Source organism: Haemorhous mexicanus, chromosome 19 (assembly GCF_027477595.1).
Source record: "Haemorhous mexicanus isolate bHaeMex1 chromosome 19, bHaeMex1.pri, whole genome shotgun sequence".
Taxonomy (NCBI): Eukaryota; Metazoa; Chordata; class Aves; order Passeriformes; family Fringillidae; genus Haemorhous; species Haemorhous mexicanus.
This window is the reverse complement of record NC_082359.1, coordinates 11,482,430-11,499,959: the sequence shown is the minus strand read 5'-3', so window position 1 is coordinate 11,499,959 and position 17,530 is coordinate 11,482,430. Positions and strand designations below refer to the sequence as shown.

Genomic DNA, 17,530 nt, shown 5'->3' with positions numbered 1-17,530 from the left:
GCAAATTTTGCTTCAAATGCATGAATTTGAAGTTAAAACATGTTCTACTTGCCAGCCTTGCAAGTTCAACCTGCAAGCATTGGGTCTTTCATTTTTATCATCAGTGCCAGGAGCAGAGAGAACACAAGCCAAAAACTCATGCAACTGTTATTACTTTTCTCCTAAATACCAGATACAGATTTCATTGGAAAATTACAGAGCAGCCAAGATGATAATCATGGACTGAGCCCTTGCAGCTGACAGCACAGAGGCAGGGAAGTGAACCTGACTCTCAGAGAGGTATGTTCCATCACAAATTCCCAAAAAGGTCTTGTAGTTGAGCAATGCCAAACTGAAAAACCATGAAAGCTGAAACCACAATGCAATTTTTGGACTGTTTAACTGATTTCTTCTTGTGCTTTTAGCCAAAAAAAGCAACCTGCTGTCAACAATTTCTTCTAAAACACGAAGTCTCTTCTTAGACTGAGCATTCCCTCCCTACAAGTGGGGAACTTGTGTCTGACATCAAAAATACCCAGAAAGAAAATTCTCAGATGTGCCTTCCTCGAGGAATAATCAAACAGAAGAAGCCACCATTCTCCACTTTGGCAGAGGAAAAAGTGCTACTGATCTTACCTCATAGTTAATGAAATTTGAGGAGTCCTCCAGATTCATTTCCTCTTTTTTGGGAGGATTGTCATGGGTTGCCAGAGCCAAGCAACGCAACGTGTCTCTGCCAGTCCCCCATTCTCTAATGACAGACATTATTTTCTGCTTAATTCCTGAGGTCAAAGGTATTTTAGCATTTCCAACACGGACATGTGTACATCTGTCAATCACACCTTCAGGAGCACCCTGCAAAGGCAAAAAAAAGAAGTAATTTAGCTTAATAAATCCCTTTCCATTACAACTTTTGCTTAAATTACCAAGTCCATCCTCCCACTCCAAGCTGCAGTTAGTTGCACTGTCATTTTTAAGTTAAGGTAATTTTTAAATTACAGTTACACTGTAATTTTTCGTTTTTAAAATCCTTTGCAGCCATTCCATCACCTCTCTCTCCAGTCAGGGACTGACCTTAACAAACATTTTGCTCATGGACGTGCGGCTCGGTTTGTTCGGAGTACAATAGACAGACATGGACTTCCTGTCTCTGGAGAATTCCAGAGTGAATTCTTTCTTCATCAGTTGTTTTATCACCTTTTTAAAACAAAAAGCATCAGCTGCATTTAGGTGATGCACAGTACAGAGCTGTGTGCCCAGGCAGTGGCAGCGAAGGAGGGCTCACCGAGTTGCAGGCGTTTGCGCGTTCGATTCTGGAGAGTCCCTTCAGGTCTGTGTCAAACACGTTCATCTTCTCAACCAGACACGTAAGCGCCGTCTCCGTGGCTTCACCAACCTTTTCATAAACTCCCTTAGCCTTGAGTTAACACAAAGCAAACAAAAGCACAGGAGTTTAAACCTCACCTGGAACCTACCAGAGACAAAAGCTCAAGTGTCACAACGGGGGGAAAAAAAAAGCTTTACAAGATTTCATGTGGCTCATGAAACGAGTAAAGCTATTTTAAAAAAGCAGCTTTGAGGAGTTTGATTTGTAGGAATTTGAGGCCTTTACTCTCAAGAGCAGCAGAGAGAGATGTCAGTATTTTATCATTAAGCATTTAAGACATTTTGAGGCTTCGTAGCAACCATAAGGCAGCAAGGCAAAGCAGAAAGCAGCATCAGGAGATCTCCAAATTACAGATTACACTTGCTACTGGATTTAGTTCTCACTGTTCAACAAACAAGTAATTCTCAGAATTAATACTTGAGAGGGCCTAAATACTCTCCCCCCCTGACTAGAAGGGGATTTAGCACTGAAAGGTATTACACAGACAGATGAGAACACTTATCCTCATTCCCACACTCTCCTCTGTTCCAGGATATGAACTTACTTCATTGTAATCCAAAGAGGAATCATTGCAGAGTGCACAGATTGTTGCAAGTTCCACAAGACCATCATACTGGCTACATTTAATGAGTTTGTCATCTTTATGCCTTTCCAGAGGAAGAAAAGGGAGAGACTGAAGTTAGTTATTCAGCATTAGCATCTCATTTTCTTCATCCTCTTTACTGCATTTCCATTTAGTACAATGCTCATTATTTATGGACCTGGAACTACAGCAGTTGTTGGGAAGAGCAGGATTGATAAAGAGGAGTTCTGAAGTTTGGATCAGAATCATGAATGGAATGAGAAGATCACTGATGACATCACTCCCTGAGTGACAAAACTTCACCTGCTGCAGTGCCAGTGTCACAGCAGCCTGGAGAAGGGCTCAGTGATGAGCACAGGAAGGCCCTGTTTGACCTTGTGCAGGGCTGGGAAGGGAGCTCCAAGCAGGAGAGGGATATTGCAGGATACCTGAGGAGTTCAGCTTCCTTCCTGCTGCACATTCTGCAGCTTTACTGCAATGCATGAAGTGCATGCGCTGGGCAGGCATTAAAGCAGATTTTCTTCTTTAATTTCCTAACAATTGATTTGTATTATATATGAGCCTCCTAAAGCCATGAAAAGTGAGGTCATTTCACAAGACTAACTCCATGAGAAAAAAAAAAAAATCTCTTTTCTAGTAGCGAAACACACTTAATAACCAATATCTCAAGGCTTCAGAGAGAGGGAAGGTACATTTTCCTGAAGTAAAGCACCGTTTTGACATCACAAGAAAGAAGCAACTTCTCTGCTTTCACACTTGGAAACAGTGAATTGATTCATTTTCTGGAACATTCCCAGACTTCTACAGCAAGCACAAGAGAATGAAGACAGTGCTCAATACTGTTATCTTCCCCTAGCAAAATTACCATGCCAGAGCTAATAGAGAACATCTTTTATTAAAGCTCTGAAGGAGTGGGAAAAAGGTCTGATGGTGGAAAGATGTGGATCACTACTCTAAGAATTCACAACACAGACTAGACATGTCCCATTATGTAAGTTTTTGTTCACTTGTGGTACTGCAAACAAATTCCAGCATTGTGTAACACAGCACCAGAACAAAAAGAATCTTAAGGAAACAAGTATGTTTTTAATGGTTCATCTGGCATATAATCCTATAGCCTGTGGCTTTAAAGTCCAGCTCTCAGGCTGTCACCTCATCCATCCCACCCAAAACTTCCTGTTTTCACCTGTTCTGAACTCAAAGAACACCAGATTATTGGAATATTCCTAACTTGTTACACCAGAGTGTGCTTTTTACAGCCCCTGTTTTTGTGTTCCTTATCAACAGTTTCTGAAGAACAAATGCAGAGCCTAAGGTGCTGGGATCAGTTCTGGATAAAGGAATTTTTTTCCTTACAGCTTCAGGTTTTTCAAGATGAACTCATCTGAAGGTCAGATGCAATCTGCCAGCTTTTGCTGCAGTTCTTAATTATTTTTGGGTTTGTGCTCTCAGTTTGCAGTAAGACTGAGTGTGCTGAGACATGGCAAAACTACTCCAAACTTTGACAATCTCCCAATATCCCTGGAAAACTAATCAGTATGAAATCTGGGAGGTTTTTAGTAAGAAGTATTTGTGATTTTATATTCTGAATGAATAGGGGAAAGTTAGGTATGCTGTATTTTAACAGTAAGTGAAGAATTACTGATTTTGTGCAAGAACACTTAATGGTTATGAAATGGAACAGGCTGTGGAAGCCAACAGTGTCTGAAGCACCAAGGAAGAGCTGTCAGAAATGGTTCATATCTGGAGCAGGTCCTGCTCTGGGGCAGTGCAATGGATTAACTGCTTCTTATCCCCCCCCAGACTCCATTTTCAGTGACAGTTTGCAATCCAAGGTGAAGTCAGTCACCTTACTTCAAATCCCTCCAAAGCCACTGCTTTAAAAGCTGTCCATAAATGCAGAAATAAAGCAGCCCTCAGGGTTGGAGCAGAGCTGAGTTTCCCTGTGCTCCAGTAAGAGCCTTTCTCAGGCAATTTCCCTCTCAGAATCCTTTGTGTCCCCAAATGAAGTGAGTTTAACACGCTTGTTCACATTCCCTCAACTTCAGCAAGTGAAAACAGCACATTAACAAACATTGCTGTCTGTCTCATTATCCCCCACATCTGTCACCACACTCTATTTTATTATTTTGTTTATCTGGAGCTCTTCTGAGCCCAGCTAAAGTGCAATAGCTGGGAGTTTTGCAAGGTCTGGAGTCACCTTGTCTAAGCAAATGCTGCCTCCTGAAATAAAAGCATAAGCTTTTGACAGCAATTAGCTTTGAAAGAAAAAAGAGAACTGGGGAATTAAGATTTCCAGCTGCTGGGAACACCAGGGTCTTAACTGCTATGGAAATTAAACAGAGATAATCATTATTGAGATGGGCAAGACTGCAGGAGTCAGAGGCACACAAGTGAAACTGCACAAGGCTGAGATGTTTACAATAACTGAAATTAAATTCTACATCATCCACAGCAGAGTCCTACTCTGCAAGTAAAACTGAATTGATAAGGTTAAAGAACACATGGAGGACTGATCAAGTAAAAGGAGCTGCAGCAACTCAGTAAAAAGAGGCTTTTTTTCAAGAAGCAGAGTCCTAAAAATTCCTGAAGTTTCCAGGATGATTCCAGGATGAGCCACTTACCTCACTAGGAGAGACTTGCAGCTGATAAAGTAAACCAAACCTCATTCCTTTCCTAAAGGACTGGGTTTAACAGCAGCTCAAATAGCAAAGGCTGGGACAAACACACACCAACAGATGCACCAATAAACTACTGAGGGCCAGGGACAGGAATTTACAGTCAATTTAAGAGGTAACTCCAACACATTCAGAAGATGCCTCAGAAAAAACAACTTCCCCATTCTCTGAGGCAGAGAAATTGGAAACACTGAGCTCACAGATTAGCAAATGCTCACCTCTTCAGATTTACCCAGTTTTTAAATAAGAAAAGTAAACCTCACTTAAAAGCACTGAGATAGCTCATCTCAGTCCAGGAAGATTTCAACAAAGTAAATCCTCTCTACCCCTTACTAATTTTTAGATTATCAAGGGAACACTGCAATACTGGAGACTTTATGTTTTATGAAGGTTTACTTTTCTACAATTTATCTTTGTTTTCCTGTTTATTATTTCCTCCCCAGCCCTTCAGTGTGCACTCTCACTGGCTGACCTTTCACTGACTATCAATCACTATTGAATATTGCATCCATCCCTTTTCTAGACTAAAGTAACAGTGGGTACATGAACAGACAAATGATTAACTTGAACAGGACACTTACACTTCTCCCATGGGAGCATATGTTGAACCAGTTACAGTAAACTCATTCAGAGAGCAGCTGTCTCCTTCTACTCTGTCCAGGATAAACATCTGAAATTAGAGAGTTAGAAGTGTTACTACCTTTGAACAATAATTAAAGCAAGAGATTTAAACAGGCCTTAGGCAAGCAGGTACAAGAGGCAAGTTCAGTCTGAATAAACAAACCAGACAAGACCTGATTCTGTGCACTTGTATCCCACATATGTTTGAACAGCTCCATAAACTGAAGCACAAAGTACAAGGAACAGCCCTTCTGCCTATAGAGCTTTTTGGAAAACAGAGCTGAAAACCACAGAACTGTGTCCACTTCAGCTGGGAAAACCATTCACACACCACCTGACAATCCTCACTAGAACCAAGCTCTTCCTAAGCTTCCCACCTGTAAATTAATTCTCATGTAACACAAATCATGAATTAATGCTCTGCTTTGGAATAGTCAAACACAGTTCACTGGACACTGTCAGCTTGGACACTGACAATTTCTCCCAAAATCAAAATAAAAGCATCTACAAATAGGAGAAGCTGAGATCTAAGAGGTGAGGTTTCAGCAAGAGCCAGACTATGGCCAGTTTCTCTTAATACCAGCCTTAAATGAAAACCTTTCCTGTCCTGGTTTCCAGTTACAAGTCACTTTACCACATGGGACACTGGGAGTTTAAACCAATCAGCCAACTCCAGTGCTCTTCTAGCACTGGTGAAATGATATTTTCAAATTCAGACACCAATCTGGAGGATGCAGTTGTACCTCTAAGAGATCTGCAACTCAGTCATTCCTTTCTAGGAGAGCTGCAGGCAGAATCACATCTGAGAGGATGGAGATAAAAACCACAGTGCCTGAAGCTGTCTTACTCTCATGACTTGTTGGAGTAGCACTGGAGAAGATAATTTCTCACTAATTAACGGTGTATCCTAATGGAACTTCTGATCCACTGGTTAGCACAGGCCATTTTGTCACATCACATTTTAGCAATGTCCCCCTCTCCCCTCACTGTGTGCCCTCTGTTTTAGACAAGCATCCTCACAAAACACAGCCCGATAAAATAAACTCATTGTTACAGGTATTAGAATTTTGAAACATTTTTGCAAACTTCAATTCATGTTCTTTTGCAGCCCTCAGAGGTTAACAAGGAACCAAGTTGTGCTAGACAAGATCTAAAACATTTAGCCCTCTAAATAAGGAGCAGAGCATTTTGAGCTTTTAAATAAACACAACTTAAATGATGAGTTAACCAGGGAAGCCTCCTGTTTTTGGCATCTGCAGGATGAAAAAATCCCTGCAAAGACTAGGGCAGTTATGCAACTCTACTGCAAGTAACCTCCTCTGGAATACTGATGAGCAGCTGCTTTGTGTCTCTTAGGTATAAATACTACGATACTTAAGGAAGTAGAACAAGTCAACCACCAATTAGGAAGAAAAAGCCATCAATCACATGAGAACAAAGTGCTCAGGGCTTACAAACTTTCACCACTGGTGTGCAGAGCCCAACACGCACACGTTTGGAATTCTAACCCAACGTAATGAGCCTCTGGACACTGCATGCTGGAGTTGCTGTGCCACTGAACATCTAAAGTTATTACAGAGAAGAATTCAGAGTTTTCTCCATTAAATCCCTACACAGAAGGGCAAACTGGCAACTGAACATGCATTATGTTAAGTGCCCAGCAATGAAAGTCCCAAATTAGCCAACATGAGCCAGACTACTGGGGGGAAGGGAGGAGAGGCACAGAACTCATGCTTACCTAAAAATACAGCAACATTGAAGATGACCCTGGCAGTGCTGGTGACAGGGTCAACTGCACCTCAAGCTGCCAGATTAGTCAGTGTTGCACACTGAAAACACTGCAGTGATCCCCAGCAGACCAGCAAAGCCACTGAAGGTAAGATAACCAAATAAAGGTGGAACCACCCAGGAGTGAAAACACCTTTGACTACCAAAGTTACTGCAGTAAATCTCCTTTTCTCACAGTAAGTTTCTCCACTATTGTTGTCTTTCTCAATTGAAGAGGCAAGTGTTTGACACTGACACACAGCCTGTTCTACAGTGTAACTTTCTAAAAAAAGGCATAAATCACACCAAAGAATTCCCAGGAACCTGAAAGGCTCACAGGCAAGTCAATGGAAAGCTGCTTACAAACAACTTTCTCCTCCATGAGTGTGGGTACAGCTATTTTTGGCCATGACTAAATAAGGAAAGAGACAAAAGCCTTCAAAACTACACAGTGGAAAACTGAATTCAAAGTGGAGGCTTATCTCAGGAAAAGAGAGCAGGATTTTGGTGACATGAGAACCTAAAGAGCTGCGATCAGGAGAATCTGAGCAGCGCTGGGAGTGGCTGAGGAGAACAGGAGCAGCCGTGGGACGTACCCTGCACACAGACATCTGGTTGGTGGTCAGAGTCCCCGTCTTGTCGGAGCAGATCACCGAGGTGCAGCCCAGGGTCTCCACGGAGGGGAGGCTCCTGACGATGGCGTTCTTCTTGGCCATCCTGCGCGTGCCCAGCGCCAGGCAGGTGGTGATGACGGCGGGCAGGCCCTCGGGGATGGCGGCCACGGCCAGGGCCACGGCGATTTTGAAGTAGTAGATGGCGCCGCGGATCCAGGAGCCGCCGTGCACGGGGTCGTTGAAGTGGCCGATGTTGATGATCCACACGGCGATGCAGATCAGGGAGATGACCTTGGACAGCTGCTCCCCGAACTCGTCCAGCTTCTGCTGCAGGGGGGTTCTCTCCTGCTCGGTCGCCACCATCTCGTCGCGGATTTTCCCGATTTCAGTGTTTACCCCTGTTGCAATTACCACCCCCATGGCCTTCCCGGCAGCAATGTTTGTACCCTGAGGTAAAGGAAGAGCAGGGAAAACTTGGAGTCAATGTACAAACAGGTTCTGTGGGTGAGTTTCTTTTGTTTGGTTTTAATTTAACAAAAAAAACCTAAAACAAAACAAAAAAACACCGCAAAAACCCCCTCGAACCAAACCACCACATTCAAGTTCAGACTGTGCTTCAGCCAGGGTATGGAAAAGGGTAAAGAGGAAGAGGATGACACTGCCTGTGTCTCTAAGGGAACACTCCAGGGTGGAATTTCTGCTCCCAGAACAGGCTCAAAACGAGTCAGTATTGATCTCTCACAAGCACCACAGGCAAACCCAGCTGCTGAGCAAGCAGGATATGTTTCAACTGGAATATTGAATGCATTTTACCTCTCTTTTTTTTAATTAGGGCTCTATTTTGTCAGATTTAATGTTATTTGCTATGAGTAATAGATGTGTTCTCTGGGGCTCCCTGTATTTAACATGGAAAGGAACAGTAAAATTAAGCTGCCTACCAGCAAAAAGTTTCTCTTATCTGAAAGGCATTTAATCTTTCCTTCAAATAAATTGAACAAACTATTTCATTCCTATACAGAAAGTCAGTTCTCAACTTTAGCTACACAACACCACAGTTTGTGTGGGCTCTTATCACACTGAAGAACTATTACATTAGAAAACTACTGCAGAAAGACTAAAAGTCTGTATGCTCCACCCTCCAAGACTTCCTTGTGAAGGACAAAAATAATTTTCCTCATATAGACTGGTTTCATCCAGCATCTTCCCCCGAGGACAGCTTTTATTAAAAGTTAATTTAGTTCAATGTGTATGGAGACACACAGAGATATGTACAGAGAACACAGCAAAGTCATGCAGTTTTGGGGGGAAGACCTAAAGTTCTGCACATTTTTTATCAGCTTCAGTGTTATTTTATAAACGTTTTGAAAACCTCAAAGTAAATTACTTACAGAAAAGAGCATGTTCTTCTTGTCCTGGTTCACAGCACGAGGATCAGGCACAGGGTCCGTGTGCTTAATAACAGACACAGATTCACCTAAAATAAAGATGATAGTCTTAAGAAGAGATTTTCTAACTGGAGTCCTGAGGGAATCAAAAAGTTATAATCTTCAGCACTGAAATTTTTAGGATGTCAAAATTCTTTCTTCAAATGATCTTAATTTAATTGCTTAAGTGAAACAGGAAACATTTCAGTTGGCCAAGAAAGCTGAATGTCTGGCTTTTAGCAAAAATTCTGTACCAGTTTCTACAAGCATGTCACACAGGTACAGAAAGGTTCCTTTCCTTTAAAAGCAGATGTTCACTGCTACGCCAGATTTCACAAGGTGGTGCTCTCAGCTTCAGCACTGAGTTACAGTACTTTGTGTAAGCTCAGAGAGCCAAAGCTTCCTCCCTTTAAAAGGATTTTGTTGAGCAGCATCTCAGACCTCAGTCCTGTTTTATCCAACAGGAGACTTAAGCATCAACTTGGCTGCAAACAGCAAAGGCTTCCTTTAAAACAAGAATTCTGTTCCTTAAATCAAGGCAAGGAACAGTCCCTTTTTACAGAATTCTGATGGGCTATTTCTACTCATTCCAGCAGCTTTACAGGCATGGAGTGCATCCACTTTCCTATGCTAAACATAAGAAAAGCTTGATCAGCCTTGTGCTATTCAGGATCTGTGGTGAGAAACTCTGGAGCCTGTTTCAAGACAGATTCAAGGATGAAAAACAGGCTTCCTATGAATACGTTACTGTTTTAAAATTCAGAGCTAGTTAACAATAATTTATGCTACCAAAACAGGCAGACAGATCTCCATGTTCCAGCTGAAAGAAAACTGTTGTAGCATGCTTGGTTGATTCCCAGCTTCTTTCCTATATTCAGAAGTGCTGCTACTTTGTTTTGTTTTCAACAAATCTGAAAAGGACTCTAAAAATAGTTCCTGCATTTGAGGGCTGGTACCAGAAAACACACAAATGTGTGTGCACAGAATTTGAGCAAATAAGGCTTGAGTGCACTGAGTCTTTAGTGGCAGCAGCTTAAAAGCTGCCAGCATTGCAAAAATTGTTCTCTGCTGTTGCAGAAGACATTTAGTAAGATTTACATACTTTCAGATCAGAGTGGTGACAAGATGTTCAAACCTAGAAGACTCCGTGAACTAGATGAGAAATCCCTTTTTTTTTTTTTTTTTAATTCTAATTTTCCACAAATTGCTTGTGTCTGCTGAGGAAAGGGGAAGGCCAAAAAAGCATTACAAGACTCAGTAAGAATGTTCATCCCACTAAAGGGAAAACAAAGCCAATGATGAAGCAACACATTCAGTCACTCTAGAAGTTACCAGATGAGAAATTTACTGCATTTGAATGCAGAGAACTTCAATAGCTGCAGGCTTGTTTCTAATGGATCATTGCAAATAAATGGTGAAAAGGCACTTTCAATTATGCACATAATTACATAAAAGTCACAGAAACTGTACCTGTGAGAATTGACTGGTCTACCCTTAGAGTTGTAGATTTGATAGAAGTAATTCTTATATCAGCAGGAACCTTGTCTCCAACTACAAAGAAATGACAAGACAAAGTCAGAATTTTGCTGTTTGAGAGATGACTAACCAAATGTCCCTTCCCTCCACCAGCCAGAAAAATGAATTTCCAGTAACTGCACAGGTGACTGAGATCACCAGCAGCTTATTGCTGCTTTTGTGACTTGCACTACTCTCGTTTTCTGAGTATCCAATACACCTTTGCAATTTAGGCTTGCCCCTACCTAACCTCCAAGAAAGAAGCTGTAAATCACTGGATTGTTTTTCTGACCATATAGCCACTTGAAAGAAAAGGGAAAACATTCTCAAGAGCAAGATATCAATTTCAAAAGACATATAAACAATCAAGAACCGCAGCTAAGGTGAACCAAGTTCCCTTTTCAGAACAATTGGTCCTGCAGAATCTTTTAGTTGTTTCCTCTATGCCCAAAGTGAGTCCTCTGCTCTCCAAAAATCACATTATCCACATCTATTTATTTAGAAAACTAAAAGAAGTTGTATTTTCCTTTTCTTTGGCACTAATTGTGAGAATAACGTGCTTCTGCAAATATGCTCTTGTAATGTTACACTTTGAATGCTGCCAGATGTTTCAGAGTTGGAAGTTAACCTCAGATCACACAGTAGCTTTATTTTCCAGTAATGCTGCTCTATTAAATAACCACAATCCATATCCCAGTTACAATTTTCACAGATCTCTGTTGTGTTTATCTTGTCATGCACATTTCTACTTTGCAAAAGAGAATACTGAAGGGAAAAAAAATAAACAACCCACAAACAACAAAACATCCACTAACAAGTACTTGAGACACCAAGGCAGCAGATGATAAAAGTTAACACCACACTCCTAAAAATGGCAGTGATAAATCTAGTTGTCAGTTGAGCTCCAGCATCCCTAACATCTCAACATTATCTTCTCCCTTCCTACTTCCTCTTACTCAGCTTTTCCTTATTTTTAAGAAAAAAACTAAAGCTCTACCATTTTGTGCCTACTGCAAATAAATGGCTTCATGCAAATTAACTTGCTAAAGCATATTAATGAGGCACATTTCTGATTCACATGGAGGGGTTCTACATTCTGCATGTCAATATTGCTAATTAACACATGATTGAACACTCCTAATGTAATTTAACACTGCAAGCATTCAAGTGTCAGCTATATTATTATAAAATAATGCAAGGAAATAAAGAAGGGTGAATAACTAACTAAAGACAGCTGATCTTTTCAGTAGGTGGAATCTGTGTCCCTGCAGTGAAATTAAAATAAGCTGCAATTCCTGCAGGAACTGCTTATGCAATCAGCAGCAATAATGCACATTAAGAAATAATATCATGGAAAGCTCTACAGTGGTGTCACAGCCTTAGCTCATCCAATCCCTCACACCCTGGAGTGCAAAACTGTGGAACACAACCCTGAAGAGGAGAACAAAGTGCTGCTTCAAACGTTAGGAAAACTTGCCCCATGTGACTTCCTGTAAATTCAGAGTAACTCCAACCACTAAAACCAGCAAAAGTTTGTAGAGTTTTGTCTGTAGAGTGAGATGTGTGTTTTTGTGAGTGTGTGTATATGAAGGGACAAAAATCCAGCCACAAATGTATCACTATACCATGTGAATACTAATTTAAGCCACAACGCCCTTGAGCAGCAAGAGAAAATAGCCTTAGACAAATGGTGACCTAGGCCAAAAAAGGCAAAACTATTCAATTGCTCTCCTGGTGTCCTGAGCAGGGTTATTTGCAGACACAGTAGCAGCTGCTTTGTAGATAGGGCTGGCCAGGCCAAGCCCTCAGAGCAATGTGCTCGGAGGTCTGGCAACCTGCACAAACATCCTCAGAGCACTGCAGAACTGCAGGCAGCCCACAGCCACCACAGCTGGCAGCACTGCTGGAGATGCAGAATACAAGAAAGAAGCTGTTAAAAAAACAATCTTAAAACTTTCAAGCAATTGGACAGAACATATGGTAAAGTTCACAAGTGATTTTCTAACCTCCTTTTGAACTGCTCCAAGTTGTTCAAACTCAATATTCACAAGACTTAAAATACTTGGAGAGACCCCTCTAACACACTGTTGTTATTCAACATCAGTATTTCCATGAAAACTACTACTGCTGTTATCAATTGCCTGAATCTCCAGAACTGAAGTGGTAAATTTATTATGGCAGTGCAGCTTTATAAATTTATCTCAACAATTTAAGATAAGACACATGATTCACTCATCCTCTCTGACTGGGAAGGCTGTAGTAAAATATTCAAGGCATTTCCAATAGGCAGGAAAGCTGTATGTCAGGGTCAATTACAGAGACATTTTAAACAGCTCTTTGCAAAATAACAACTATGAGACTAAGGCATTTCTAGTTTTGAATATACTTTCAAGAGCACAACTGAAATGGAATATAAATAGGAAGCCATCCTGTGACAGAGGAACCACAGGAAATTTTCAGTGAGCAGTGTACCACAGATCTCATCTACAAAGAGAAGGCTTTTTTAACACATACTTTAAAAAAGGGGAAAAATGTTATTGTTTTTTGGAAGGCTTTCCAAAATTCATATAATTCAATCCACAGAACCAATGGAAGTAATACCCAAGTCTTGAAAGAAATGAGGAAGTGATTATTGTATTTGTATTGCTCAGCACAGAGCTGCTACAGTAAATGATATAATTCCATAGTCTGACATCTAAAATAAAAAGTCAGTTGCAGAAATATTTTCATCCATTATTTCAACCCATGTTTTTAATCCTAAATAGTCCCTTGATTTCCACAACAGCTCTGAAGAAATAAAATAAGCTGCTTTCAAAATTGCCCAGGTACACGCTCTGAAACATAATGTAGGCAAATACAAAATTACTGATTAAAACAGCCCCACCAGGTACAGCACTGGCTGCTGTCTGGAGGAGGGAGAAGGGTTTGGTTTGAACCATTACAGCTTTACCCACAGAATCCCTTAATTCATGCACAGAATTTTAGAATTTTAATACTGAGCCTTAGCACACAATAAATGAGTCTGTTTAAAAACAACCTGGTTGTGACAGGGGGTTAAAAAAGATAAATATCCATTTTATTTAACTGTGCATGAGTCTACTGAAACAGACAATTTACAATTTCTACTCCTTGGCAGAAAAAATGGAGCAGTATTTTGTTGCAACATAAATTTAAAATTTATGTCAGTTGCTTTTTCACTGTAAACAGGGAAAATTTCGTACTTTCAAATACTGGGTTCTTCAGCCACCCAACCAGCAATGCTCCATCCAAAATTCCCACTGATTGCACCCACCACTGCAGCCTCTCTCCTCAGGTTCAGAGCCCTTACCTTCCTGCTCCCAGGGCTGTGGCAGTGCTATGGGTCAAGTTCCCCCCATATGAACAATCACTGACAGATATTTGATTTTTACACAGTCCAACCCTGCTTCTCCACAGACTTGTCCCAAATTGACTTCAAGTACAGAATGTATTATTAAGCAACCTGAGTCCCAATTTTATCCTTGGCACTGACCAAGTCCTACAGTGAAATGATAACTCATTACCTGGGTGTTTCATTTGAGCACTGATATCCCTTTCAATACTTTACCAGTTTCCAGCATAGCAATAAAATTAAATATTTCATTTCAGAATTCTGTCAGACAATGGCTTGAGACACTCCCTGGGAAACCTCTACAGCTAAAATACAATATCAATTTTGCAGGCTATGGCAGACTGTGCTTTAAGCAGCCCAGGAAGATGGGCAGAAGTGATGGGACACATTCCATGAACAATGAAGGTGGGGGGAAAATAACTATTAAAGCTGAGTGGATTTCAGTCCCTTGTATTTTTAGTTACTTCTGGGTACCAACAAAGAACCCCAGACTACAAGAGGACCATACTCATCTTTCAGGTCTCAAATTATTAGACCATCCCTCAATACAGTCTATTGAGATCCATATTCCAGATTTTCTGATCAAAACTGCTGGTGGCAGTGGGCTCAGGAAGCAACATTAACTGTACCCCAAAAGCCACTATGCTATAGAACAGTCCTCAGAGCAAAACTGTCACTTGAAATGTGTACTTTGAACACCAATATCAGCTCTGTTAACTCTGACCCTCACACACCCCTGGAGACCTGCTCAGGTTTACAGGCAGGGACTTTATAAAAAGTTTTGCTTCTTTTTTATGTTAATGTGTTACAAGAACAATTCCTCTTCTTAGCTAAGAAAGTGATCTGTTTGCAGCAAGTCCCTCTTTGTGATCACAGCAAATGAAAGGAATTCTTCCTGCAGATATCAGGAGCTGCTCATATATAACATGTACCTCACACTTTATTTATGTTTATCATTAACCAAAGCCAGCGTCACCCTGGATCTGCTATCAGCACGTTGGGGGTTGGAACTGGACTTTATTGTAATAAAGATTATCAGTACAGCTTCAATCATTCCATAGTTGAACAGTTTTTGAACACAAACAGTTCCTGAAACTGTGTAAAAGCATCCCCAAATGAACTGCCAAAACCCACCAAATTTTAAGAAAGGAAATGAATACATTTAAAATAACAGATAAGGGACCCTACACACTTCAATCAACAGAGCTGAGGATTTTCTGAGGATTTTGCTTTTATTTAGAGGTAGAGCTGCTCCAGCAGAACTGGTTTTTGTATTAAACTTCCTTAACACAAGCTCAGCTTAGCTGCTCTTCCCCCCCTGTACACAGACAATCTCATCTTCCCATTGAGCTTGATTTCCTTAGACCATCAGAAACACAATTTTTCTTCCATAGTAACAGCTTTTAAGTATTTAACACTTCCTGAATAGGGCACAATAAAATGGTACCAAAAATCAGAAGCTATTCAAAACAGGAACATAATTGAGTCCAGCTACACTTTCATACAAGGCCAAGAATGTCAAAGTGTCAAAATTAGAAGAGAGATTATGAATCAAATTTTAAGTTTGAGTTTCCACTCCAAACCAGGAAGGTAAAATTTATTTTCCATCGAGACAGATTACACCAGCAAAGGTCCAAGAGTTGTAACCATAGCAGTAAAACAGCACTTGCCTTCACTAACAAGGTGACAGAACAATACATTTGAATTCATCCTTTGCATTAGACAACGTGCATGAAACAGCCCCTATCATCCACTTTCTGCATTCTGAGCAGACAGAAAATATCCCCAGGGCTTACTGTGCAGTGTATGCAAGGTGTGAGCATCCTAACCCAGGAACTGTTCAAGGCAGAGGTTAAGATAAATTTAAACAACACATATCTATTGTTTTCTTATAAAGAAAAGCCAAAAGGACAGAAAAACCTTTGCTTTCTGGGAGTAAAGTATTTCCAGGTCAAAACTGAGGGCTGAGAAAAATGGAGATACTGTGGTAAACAGTACAAAGGACTCAAATTTTTCTTAAACTTGTTTCTTTTCATTCTCTAAAAACAGACTTGTCATTCTCTCTGAAGAGGGCACCAGAACATTAGATAAGACGTGCTGATGGACAGGGACCCTGCTTCTAAGTCTGCACTCATTTCTCAACCACATTTGTCTAGTTTTAGCTTTTAATTAGTGGATCTATTTATACCACTGCCTACTAGATGGAAAACTCTTGTGATCAGCCTACAAAAATATCTAACAGCAGAGAGAACAGACTGGTAAGTTAAGCTTCAACTTAAGCCAGGTCAGGTAGAGAACAACAATCTCTGCACACCAAACTCCAGTCCTGTTTCCCAGTAATGCTGCATTTGGGTAACAGAACCAAAAGTCAGAATTCTGGAAGTGCAGCAAAGTTTCAAGTGCAAGTTTACTTTAGACTTAAAAAAACAAAATAAAACAACAAACAAACAAAAACAACCCACAAAAAAAAGAGCTTCCTTTGCCAGGGTAATACAGTAGTAACTGAACATTATCTTGATGTCCAAGCTTTTGTTCATTACTATTTGTCCTTATAAAAAAACCCACTCAGTATCAGCTCTGTCAGAGTACAGAGTATCAGGCATGTTCTCAATTTTCAAGCAACTAAACCAGAATTATTTTGCTATTTTTACCAAACAGTTTGGTAACTTTGAAGGAAAATGCTACAAGAACTGGGGTAAAAATTGGAAATGTGTTTTGCAATATTTCCAATGTGTGTTAAAAGTGACACAAGTTTAGGCCGTGCCCTGAGCTGAACCTCACATAACTCCAGTGAAGTATGGAATGGAGTTTGGACTGTGTCTGGTTATCCCCAAGCTGCCTCTGATGTGCTGGCCAAAATGTTCACTGAAGCTCACGGATTTATGCACTTCTTGTACATGTATTTATTAACCACTGATCTTATTTTCCTCTCTTTTCTGGTTCAAAAGCAGTACTTCAGGAAAAAGAGCAAAATAAATGCTTTAAAACCCAGCCCCAACAGTTTGCACCTGGTAAGGAAACATCCACAACAGTAATTCTTTTTCCCCACCAAGAGAAGCTCTCAGCAGTTTGCTTTAGGACAGCCTCCAGCAGGTCTCTGTTCTGGGCTTAAGCCTTCCTCAATCCTTTTCCTTTCCTTATCTTTTCCAATCTCAATACTTTCCCAGAAAAAGTAAACCTGCATCTCTAGCACTGAATCTGAAAATCAATCCTGGTTGTTAGAAAAGTAACACAGGCACAAGGACCCAGATGTTTTGGAATAAGACCTGCAACATTCACGTTTCAGCTGTACCACCAGGGAGAACCTGGAGCTCTTCACAACCACATGGGAGTGACATAATTCACATCAAGATTCTTCCTTCCTGACCTTCTTCATCCCAAAATTAATCTTTTTTTTTATTATAAGGCACCCAAGAGTCTTGAAGTGCTCTGCAGTTGGAATGAAAAGCCTCAAAGTAGTTCTTGCCTACTCTGTGCCAGGTATAAAACTAAGTTTTCTGGAATATACACTAATTTAATAAGCAACAGCTTCTGGCAATTGTGTGTATATTTTGAACATGTTGAGTACTTACAGATACAGTAAGAGATGACA

General features: G+C 40.6%; 1 protein-coding gene across 2 annotated transcripts in view; it reads right to left on the bottom strand.

Moving 5' to 3' along the window:
* ATP2A2 (ATPase sarcoplasmic/endoplasmic reticulum Ca2+ transporting 2) overlaps positions 1 to 17,530 on the bottom strand; it is a 43,608-nt gene that overhangs the window by 10,539 nt on the left and 15,539 nt on the right. For both annotated transcript variants that reach the window (XM_059863180.1, XM_059863179.1), the window contains exons 6-13: positions 10,524 to 10,604; positions 9,018 to 9,103; positions 7,612 to 8,076; positions 5,209 to 5,297; positions 1,911 to 2,013; positions 1,265 to 1,396; positions 1,054 to 1,176; positions 616 to 834 (exon numbers count right to left, since the gene is read on the bottom strand). In XM_059863180.1, the coding sequence (XP_059719163.1) occupies positions 616 to 834; positions 1,054 to 1,176; positions 1,265 to 1,396; positions 1,911 to 2,013; positions 5,209 to 5,297; positions 7,612 to 8,076; positions 9,018 to 9,103; positions 10,524 to 10,604 (1,298 nt within the window). The remainder of the gene's footprint in view (positions 1 to 615; positions 835 to 1,053; positions 1,177 to 1,264; positions 1,397 to 1,910; positions 2,014 to 5,208; positions 5,298 to 7,611; positions 8,077 to 9,017; positions 9,104 to 10,523; positions 10,605 to 17,530) is intronic.